This window comes from Aedes albopictus, chromosome 3 (genome assembly GCF_035046485.1).
Source record: "Aedes albopictus strain Foshan chromosome 3, AalbF5, whole genome shotgun sequence".
Lineage (NCBI taxonomy): Eukaryota > Metazoa > Arthropoda > Insecta > Diptera > Culicidae > Aedes > Aedes albopictus.
The window spans coordinates 85,673,259-85,684,446 of NC_085138.1; the positions used below are offsets into that span (position 1 = coordinate 85,673,259).

Sequence of the window (11,188 nt, forward strand, 5' to 3'; positions counted from 1 at the left end):
GCTAGTGAAGAAAAGGAATTGAGTTTAGATTCGGTTCGTGAAGAGTTTTTTGGCCGATTTTGTTGGGGAATTGCTGAGAAAGAAGGAATCATACTGCTGAAAGGAGATGAATGAAAAGAGCTGAGGGTGTGGTGACGGGTTTTGCGATCTTTTAGTTGATGATGCAAACGGACAGTTCGAGTCGTATTCGCGTTATTTTTTTGCTCGTCATGTTGGTTGTTCTGAGGATTTCGCAGTGAAAATCGAAGGTAATGAAGAAAATTGAATAGAAATAGTGAAAGCATCCGATGCATTGGAATATGAGAGATGTCTGGTGACAGAGGTGAAATGGAATTGGTGGCGGTCATGATGTCAACGCCGCCTCGGATCGTTTTCATTTTGATCTGTGTTTCAAAGCTCAAATGTTAAATAAAAAAAGCGAAGAACAAAGAAGAAGATGGTGTAACTCAGGGGCTCCCAACCTTTTTGAGGTAGCGACCCCCTTTGAGAATTCTCAAAACGCCTGGGGCCCTATGAAAATTTTTAGAAAAAATATGAATTTAATGCACGAAACCGAGATTTTTTTGGGTACAGTGACGAAGCCAGACATTTACTGTGGGAGGAATTTTCGACGATCAATGATACGTTTTTTCATTCGACACTCACATTTCGTAAACGATAATGTCATGTACATTCAATTTGACTCGTAGCTGAAAAATAGCGGCGCAGCCGAAAATTTTTTCTACCGAAGGCGTTTTATACTGAAAATTTGTTCCTCAAATAGTGGCTTTTGGGGGTGGCGGTATAAAAAACTAAAAATTGGTATAATCTGCACAAAATAGAATAAAAATTGAACATTTTTTTTGGTAACATCGCGGTCCCCCTGGACTGGCTTCACGGCACCCCAGGGGGCCGCGGACCACCGGTTGGGAACCCGTGTTGTAACTAATGTTTGGAGGTGGATGCAGCTTTTCGTTATGATCAATGTTTTAATTGATTTCCGGTTCAAATTTTGTGAGATCTTTCTAATTTATTTTATTGTAGTTATTGTACCATTTTCTTTATCAAACTTGTCTCACTTGAGATTAGTAGCGTTAGTTATTTTGTTTCGTTTCAGAGAGCGAGTATTGGCGCTTAAGCCTTAGGCATTAGGGCCAGGGCATACGATGTAAATGTCATTGTCCCATCCCTCGAAATTATACTACCATGGAGTGCGCATTAACCTTCTTAGCTACGCCACTCCCAACGGTTATACTTACATACCTCTTCCCCTGCAAATGAAACGGATGGTATGGTTGTCCCCGTTTCTTCCTTTATTATATTTTAAAAATTGCGTCAATTGGGGGCCTGGTCGTTTTAATATTTGTATCACATCATCCCTGATATGCTGCAGATATTAATATTGACAAGAAAATATCTGAAGTATTTCTGATATTTCCAGGATGCTTTTCAATACTGGCTGTGCAAGCACTAGAATAGAATAGAATAGAATTCGAGAATTTCAAGAATCATGAACAACTTTTTTCTTCGAATGAGTGTAATCAGTTTTGTACGTTTTAATTCCGCCCTAATTGCTTATCCTTTGACAGATGCGCGTATTTCGACTACCACTTGTAATCTTCCTCAGTGTCAGTTATCCACTGGCAAAGGCACGTTACAGATAGGCGCGGAACAGGCAGAACTCAGTCTTCCGGATGAAGAAGCGCCAGCAGGAAGAACGAGATCCCGAAGCGATGGAAGAGCTGTACCCGCGCTAAGGACACACGAAAGTTCATCGAGAAGCTGAACCGCTCGCGTAGGGGCTTTGTGCCACAAGCCGACATGTGCCGAGATAATCTTGGGAATATTCTCACGAGCGAGCGTGAGATGGTCGCGAGGTGGCGGCAGCATTACGATGAGCACCTCAGCGGCGACGTTGCAAGTACCGAAGGTGGCGTGGTACAAGATCTAGGAGTATGTGCACAGGACGAAATACTTCCGGCCCCTGACCTCCAAGAGATTGAGGAGGAGGTTGATCGGTTGAAAAACAACAAAGCCGCAGGAGCAGATCAACTACCAAGCGAGCTTCTAAAATACGGTGGAGAAGCACTGGTGAGAGTACTACACTGGGTCATTACCAAGATTTGGGAGGAGGAAGTATTACCGGAGGAATGGATGGAAGGTATCGTGTGTCCCATCTACAAAAAGGGCGACAAGTTGGATTGCGGGAACTACCGCGCGATCACACTACTGAGCGCTGCCTACAAGGTACTCTCTCAAATTTCATGCCGCCGTCTATCACCGATTGCAAGAGAGTTTCTTGGGGCAATATCAGGCAGGATTTATGGGTGAACGCGCTACAACGGACCAAATGTTCGCCATCCGCCAGGTGTTGCAGAAATGCCGCGAATACAACGTGCCCACACATCACTTGTTCATCGATTTCAAATCGGCGTATGATACAATCGATCGTGAACAGCTATGGCAGATTATGCACGAATACGGATTCCCGGATAAACTGATACGATTGATCAAGGCGACGATGGATCGAGTGATGTGCGTAGTTCGAGTATCAGGGACACTCTCGAGTCCCTTCGAATCTCGCAGAGGGTTACGGCAAGGTGATGGTCTTTCGTGCTTGTTGTTCAACATTGCTTTAGAGGGTGTAATTAGGAGAGCGGGGATAAACACGAGTGGAACGATTTTTACGAAGTCCGTTGAGCTGCTTGGTTTAGCTGATGATATTGATACTATTGCTCGAAAATTTGAGACGATTGCGGAAACGTACACCCGACTACAGAGTGAAGCTAGGCGAATCGAATTAGTCATTAATGTGACGAAGACAAAGTACATGATGGCAAAGGGCTCCAGGGAGGAATCACCACGCCCGCCGCCCCGAATTTCTATCGACGGTGATGAAAGTGATGAAGAATTCGTGTACTTGGGCTCACTGGTGACCGCCGACAACGACCCCAGCAGAGAAATTCAAAGGCGCATTGTGACAGGAAATCGTGCTTACTTTGGACCCCCCAGAACTCTACGATCGAATAAAGGTCGCCGTAACACGAAGTTAACTATCTACAAAACACTGATTAGACCTGTCGTTCTCTATGGCCTTGGAGTTTTCGAACGGAAGGTGTTGCGTACCATCTACGGCGGAGTGCAGATGGAAGACGGGACTTGGAGAAGGCGAATGAACCACGAGCTGCATCAGCTGCTAAGAGAACCAACCATCGTCCATACCGCGAAAATCGGGAGGCTACGTCATCAGGATGTCGGATAGGAACCCGACTAAAATGGTTCTCGAGAGTCATCCGACCGGTACAAGAAGATGTGGAGCGCAGCGAGTAGGGATGTAGTATCGGTAGTACCGGTACCGAAAATACCGGTATTACCGACCAATTTCTGGTACCGAAATACCGGTACTGCCTGAACCATGGTACCGGTACTTTCGGTACCGTGAAATCTCTCCCGAAATGCTGAAATCCGGTCATTATAATGAAAATAAACGAAAACATTTGAAACCAAGTATTTTAACAAACAAACATTTCATATATGCAACCTTTCTGTATATCAAGGATATCATAGTAGTGATTGGTTTAATGAACGTTGAGTTTTGGAAATGGATTTACTAGTTTAGAAACTTGTTCGGTTATGATTTCTTGTTATTTCTTCTGTTTTGAAAATCCGTTGCTAGCATCATCAAGGAGAAATCAGTTAAATCTTCTTCTGTTTTCACCTTGCAGCTATCTATCTGATTTTGGTACACGTAAGGTTGTTCCTGTTACATTTTAGACTGACCAAGATACTGCTTGTGAATCTGCACAGAAGCTTAACAATAACTCTAGCAATAACCGCAAAACAGTTTCATACAACTCATTTCTTTCTATATTTTTTGAGTGTAGAATTAGCATTTAAGTTAAAATACACATAAATAAAAATGAAAAAAAAAAAATCTATATATTTTGTCCAATTTTATTTTCTAGTTAGCTTCTATGACACCCTGAAAACCAAAATTTATATGAGCCTGGAAAATTGTAAATTTTCTGTGTAAAATCGATTATTCTTTATTTTAGTGAAAATTTTCCAGTACCGGTATTTTACCGGTACTACCGGTACTGTAAGCCCCAGTACCGAAATACCGGTACTCACCAAAAGTGGTCGGTACTGCGACCCCTAGCAGCGAGCTAGGTGGGTCGACCAAGTGGAGGACGATCTGCGGACACTCTGTGTTGGTTAACTGGAGACAAACAGCCTTGGACCGAGTGGAATGGAGACGGCTACTATGTACAGCAGAGGCCACACCGGCCTTAGCCTGATCGGTAAGGTAAGTAAGATATAATTATCTGTAAACTTATACATAAAGTGTGTAGTTCAAAACCGTTGACGAAATTAATTAATTAATGGCTAGAAATTTGATTAAGATTACGTTTATGTTTATGGGCCATTTTTAGTGAACGACTCCATAAAATCAGTTTATTTGTTGTAACCACTTCTAGACGTTTTTAGGAATTTTCAAATGTTCTATAAAGATTTTCAATATGACAAAATATGACAATATGACTTCAAATATTAATTCATTGCCTTTGGAAGAAATGTGTATTTAATCATGCAGAACAAAAATTGTACAACATTTAATGATTCCCAAGAGTATCTAGAAAAAATTACACTTGATTTTAAGGGAACGTTTACAAGTAACGGCTGATGTCTCTTTAAATTGAGCAGAAATAACAATAATTTGTAACAACAATAAGTTTTTGCATAATAATATTTTCTACAACTTTGCGGATGACTGCTGCACGCTATATCTTCACTAATAAAAAAATGTATTTCACTCTTACTTCTAGATAGATTACTCACGTTAGAAATACTTTTCAAAGAAGGGCTTCGTAATACCAAACAAGTTCTTCAAAGACACTAAACCTCTAAAATCAACTTTTCCAGTCACAAATGATTATGGTCACGAAATTGGGCCCTTTGAAACAGTGTGAATTGATGTAAATCGATAGCTCTTTTTCTCTCCAAATCCTTTTTAACACACGGTGCATGGCGACTTGACGGTAAAAATACTGAGTAGGTTTTTATATATACATATTTTTATTAATTTTTGACCAGTGATTGTGCCACTGTGCTGCGCGGGTGAATTTGAGATGAGACAATTTCTGTCGGCTTTTTTTTCCGTTTCGAGCGCGAAATATGCAAATCCGATTCCGCGTGCCAAAATTTACGGCAACTGTAAACAACGGAACCGCTGGGGCTCGGCTCGGCTGTATTTTGCAAATATAAAACGGTTGAGTTCTACCGGGCGGGTGGCAGTTCACTTTTGGTGCAGATTTACCGTTGCACGGATTCCGGCAGAATGAAGCTTTTGGCGGTAGAATTGCTGCTGTTGTGTGCGGTGTGCTTGAGTTTCGTCAGAGCGGTTCCGGTATTGGTAGAGCAGCGACCGCAGCAGGTGTTGATCCCGGTGATGCAAGTGAAGGAACCGGCGGAAGTGGTGCGTGCTAAACGGCACGTTGGATTTGGTGGAGTCGGTGTGGGGGTGGGACTGATTGGAGGAGGCTTTGGATATGGTGGTGGATATGGTGGCGGATATGGAGGAGGTTACGGTGGCTACGGTGGACCGATAGGGCCGTACGGAGCACCATACGGAGGATTTGGACCCTACGGAAGTTATGGGTATGGCCCATATGGACCATTCGGAGGAGGCTTTGCGCCGTACGGTGGAGGCTATGCCGGAGGTTACGAGTATGGATACGGTTCGGGATATGGATTCTTTGGCTGAAAAGAATTGTCCAGATTAGGTCATCAGTTGTAAGAATGAGATTATTTATTGTTAGATAAAGTGTATGTGTAATAAACCAAACCAGAATAGATTAGGCTAACGGTGTTGATTTATTAATTCGTGTTCTGAATGAGTCATGCGTGGAATCCCTAGTTTATGACGCAGATATCCGAACTAGTCATTGCTGTTGAGCTACATTCTATTTCATCAACTTTGGTTGATGCGTCCATGCCATGCAGCGTAAACAAATTCGAAGTCGAAGCACCTTCACTTCTAACATAAGATGTTGCTTCGTGTGTGATATTTTACTTTGTTTTCATCTGGTTTTTTTAATAGGTGTACACAGGGGGTGAGGGAGTTGAGGTGGTTCCTCAATCTCAAACACATCCCATCTTCAACAGAGTTTAAAAAAAAAATCAGTTAGAAAGAGACATTCGTGGGACCGCACATTATTTGCTGGGAGATTTAGATCGTCTTTGTTTTCATCTGTTAGTTTATAACTTAGTAACTAACTGCGCTGTTCAACGGCTCAAAATTAATGATTTTTGATCCAATGAGTCGAAATATGCGCCAATGAACAATATTTCTGTTTTTGTTGTTTGTATTTTTTCACAGTGTTCAAATTCACTGTTGGCCATCGACAAAGTGCCTAGTATCTTTTGGACAAAATATCATGATTTTTTAATCGTCGAACAGAAGTTCTGAAAGTGTCTCCTGGAAGTTGCTACAGGAACTGGTTTCGGCATGCATCGTGGCCGGAACAGATACAGATGCTGATATAATTTTTTCATATTGTTTCATGCTTTCCTCAAAATGTGTTTTTTTTCTTTTTATTCGCGAATTAAAAAAAACCCTGAAAAAGTTTATTTCAGGGTATTTTAGGCACCGCAGGTTTTTTCGGTTAAATCCCGAACTACGTAAGAGTAATTTATTTATCATTTATATTTATCATAAATGTAAATCATTTGTGTTTTACTGAAATTTTCAGTTAAACTGTGACAATGCTACATATTTTTGAGAATCTGATGTTTGGCCTTGGTACTGTGAATGATAATACACCCGAACCTCCATTTAGGTATCGAGTCGGGTGTTACCTAAATGGATTTAAAGGTTGCAAAAAAGTTTGAGAAGGGCATGTGGCTTGCAGATGCAAAGGGGAGGCTTTCAGATGTAAAGGGGGGATGGTTAGAGGGATTTCAAGGGAGATTTTAGGGGAGGGGGTCAGAGGCGTCTCAAAGCATTTCAGGGCGTTTCAGGAGGTTTCAGAGGGTTTTTACGAGGCTTCATATGTTGTCAGGTGAACTTCACGGGAGTTTCAGAGGCGTTGTAAAGCGTTTCAAGGCGTTTCAGAGCGTTTCAGGAGGCTTCAGAGACTTTCAGGTGCGTTTCACATGGATTTCATTTGTGTTTCAGAGGTGTTTCAATCAAGGAATTGGCATCCCTATCCCAGCAATGCAATGTTTTCGTAGCCAGCATAACAGCGGCTCAAGCGTAGGGCTCAAGCTGACCCTATCTTTCAACACAGCAGCATAATTTTAATGCGGGGTAAGAAAACAAGAAAATCATAACAGTCCCTTTGTTTCAATGCGCTTCAGGAGGTTTCAGAGAGGGCTTCAGAAACTCTCCGGAGAGTTTCACATAGGTTCCATGAGGGTTTCAGAGGCATTTCTAAGCATTCAAGGTGTTTCAATGCGTTTCTGGGTTCCTTGGCCTTTAAAGAGGTTTCAAGAGGTTTAAGGATGCCTTCAGAGGGTCGTTGGTGAATTTGACAGAGGTTTCATGGAGGTATTGTAGGGGATTTAGAGGCATTTCAAATCATTTCAAGAGTGTTAAGGGGGCCTCAGAAGCTCATGGGGTTTTATGGGGTTTTTGTAGGCGTTTCGAATCATTTCAGGGCGTTTCAGTAGGTTTCAGAGTGGTTTCAGGGGGGTTCAGAGGCTCTCAGGTAAATTTCATGAAGATTTCATGGGGGTTCTAGACACGACTCAAAGCGTTTCAAGGTATCTAAATAGTCTTCAGAGCGGTTTCAGGGGAATATAGAAGACCATTAAACTTTTTCTCTATTGCGTATACCATATACGTTAGTACATCCGATGACCTATACTCAAGGAAGTTCTTGGGGATCCTTAAACTGACAATTAACTCATTATTTGATAGCACATAGCTACATGAGTGTGTTAGCATAAATTTCATTCTTAATGCTTAATTAGATCATTGATTACACTTGTAGATCAGATGGCCTTAACTCCAGAGTCCAGGGAGTTCTCGGATACTCCTATGCAATCATAGAACTCACCTCTTGATAGAACATAGATGCCTGGGGCTGTGTGAGTTTAAACCTCATCCTTAATGCTCTTAGATACATTTGTAGCCCTCGTAGATTGGATGACCTACACTCAAGGGAGTTCTTGGAGAACCTTAAAGATTCTTCGAACTCAAAACTTGATAGATCATAGTTACCTGAGGTTATGTGAGTATGAACCTTAGTCGTAAATCTCTTAGAGACAACCAATTACGTTAGTAGATCCGATGACCTAAACTTAAGGATGTTCTTGGAGATCCTCAAACCTGACAACGAGCTCACCACTTGATAGCACATAGCTACATGAGGCTATGCAAGCATAAATTTCATTCATAGTTCTCCAATAGATCACTGATTACGCTTGTAGATCAGATGGCTTAAACGGAGGGACCTAAAAAGATTTTACTTAAATGGATCCTACCTAAATGGAGGTTTCAGTAAGACGCAGTATCATAACGTCCGAGGCCATAAGTCCCAGGACTTTATGGCGCATTTTTTCGGGGCATAACGTCTGAACTTGCAGGTACGCCACGAAGTCCAAGGAAAGAAGGCACATAGGATATTATGACGCATCCAAACTTTTGGACTCAATTTCGCAAAAAAAAAAAACGCGACCTAATGTTCGGGACTGTATGGCCTCGGACGTTTTGATCCGGCCCCTCTTCGCAACACCAAATCGAAGTCGTGACTTTAATTATGGAATTTGTATCAGTGTTCCACCCATATTAGATTCTTCATAGAATCTTCATGCAGCCTTTTGAGGGTTCCTTCCGTTTTTTTTTTCAAGAATTTCTCACGAGATTCTTTTACGATTTTTTTCTTCTGGAATATCTTTACAAATGTCTTCTGGAATCAGAGACCCTGCCCGGGATTCATTCAAATATATATTCCGTATTCTTTCAAGAACTTCGTCCGGAATTTTCTCAAAATATTCCTCAGGATTCTTTTTTGTTTTGTTTATTTTGAGGAATTCATCCATAAGAACGCCCTGGGTTTCCTTCAAGAATTTGTCCTGGAAAAATCCTAGGGTTGTTTATGATACTCCGTTGAGAATTCCTCCTGGGATTTATTGAGGTTTTCTCTCAGGATTGTTTCCGGGTTCTTATATGGATTATTTGTCTGATTCCATCAGGGATTCACTTATGACTCTTCCTGCTCAACAAACATTATTGCTGTACAATGGATGAAGAAACCACTTTTAAGCTTTTTTCTAAAAAATTTAACTGAAAAAGCTATTATTCAGCTCTGAAAAAGCTATTATTCAGCTATCATTGTTACTTGGGATAGGTTTTCTCCTAGAATTGACACATGGATTTCTTCCAGAATTCCTTTAAGATTTCCTCCATTGATTTTACCGGGTTTTCCTTTGGGAACAATCCAAAGATTCATTCGGATGTTCTCTCCGGTTTTCTTCTGAAGATTCCTTGAGAGATTTCGTGCGAGACTTCTTCCGACATTTCTTCATTGATCTTCATTCAATTTACTACTAATCTCTCGGGAATCCTTCTGGGGTTCCTCCCGGGACTCCTTTTGGGCATTTTTTCACCCGATATTCATTTTGGACTTCTTCCAGGAGTTTTTCACGGAATTCTCTCTGGGCTGCCTTCAGAGATTCCGGTATTTCTTTATTGATTTCTGCCGAGTTTCTTTTATGGTCTTCTTCCGGCATTTTTGCTGGGATTTCTGGAGTTTCCTTTGAAATTCTTTCCGGAATTTCATCGTTCATCACTTTCGTTTTTTAGAGACTTCTGTCGTTCCTCCAGGACTCAAGGGTTCCTCTTGGAATCTTTCTGAAATTCCTTTAAGCGCCCTCCCGAGATTCCTTTATTAATTCCTCCCGGGATTCCTCAAGGTTATTCTTCCGGTATTCTTTCAGGGATATTTCTCATCATTCCATCAGAGATTCCTTCCGGGATATCTCCATTGGTTCCTTCGGGATTTCTTTTGGAATACCCTCACAGATTCTCCCGAGATTCCTATAGTTATTTCTTCCGGGATTCTTTCTGAAATTTCTTTCGTGGATAGCTTCATTGATTCCTCACAAGATATATTTAGTGATGTCTCCCAGGTTTTGTGATTTTCTCGCGGATTTCATCTGAACTTAATGCGAAAATATTGTGAAGCACTACAAATCCAAATTAGAAATATGATATATTGTAATGGAACACTACAAATGCGTAATAAATTAGGAAAATATACAGAAATACACAACATATATGTTGCCCTGTTATCCTAGTGGATAACAACTTCTGAACCCAGGATAACGAGGTTTGCCTTTTGTTTACAGCGTTAGTTGTTTTTATAGCTTGTATTTGGTCTAGGAGTTTTTAATCCTAAGAGAGCATTCTGAATCTCGTTTCAATGTGATACGCCTACACTTTGTTGTCCTTGTTAGGGAAGGGTCTACACATGCCTTCTAGTTAATCATTGCCAAAAATGACCTGAACGTAGGGCATCAAAAAGAAATTGATAAGATCTCATGATGCTCTATTACTCCAGAGCACTACAAATGTGAATTTAGCTTGGGACGATATTCACAAGTTAAGGACAAACGTCTTGAAATCCCGCTTCAACAGTGCATCAAAACTTCAGACGCACAAATCTCAAGAAGCAAGCTTCAAACAACAGTGCATTTTATTATTCTGTTCTTGCTCACTGGTAATAAGCTTAAAATAAGAAGCTCAGGTGCGCTGGTTTGGTTTACGAAGAGATTTGTGCGCTCGAAATCGTGAGTAGGTACCAAAGTCGGCCATTGAGGCGGCCATTTTGGGATTCTAACAAGTCTGCCCTTAATATGGGACAGATGACTCAAAAATAAAACTTATGATTCAGAGATTTCTTCCGCAAATTCATCATTGACTATTCCCGGGTTTCTTTTAAGGTATTCGCCCAGAATTTCTTCCAAGATTCTTTCAGGGATTCCTTGATATTATTTTAACCGGTTTTTCAAGAACTCTTTCAGGATTCATTCAGAGATTTCTTCACAGATTCCTCTAGAGATTCCTTTCTAGCTTTCTTCGGGGATTCTTTCGGAATTTTTTTTGGGATTCGTACACGATTCTCTAAAGGGCTTTTCTTGATATTCTTTCAGACATCAATCCAGGGTTTTTTAAGATTGTTTTTGAGGTTCCTCCAAGCATTTC

The 11,188-nt window shown here is 41.0% G+C and overlaps 1 protein-coding gene across 1 annotated transcript; it reads left to right on the top strand.

The window, feature by feature from the left end:
* The first annotated feature begins 5,317 nt into the window (after nt 1-5,317).
* Nucleotides 5,318-5,743, top strand: LOC115260938 (keratin-associated protein 19-2). Its single transcript, XM_029862308.2, has one exon. It carries the CDS (start codon nt 5,318-5,320, stop codon nt 5,741-5,743), a length of 426 nt encoding a protein of 141 aa, XP_029718168.1.
* Nucleotides 5,744-11,188: the final 5,445 nt, after the last annotated feature.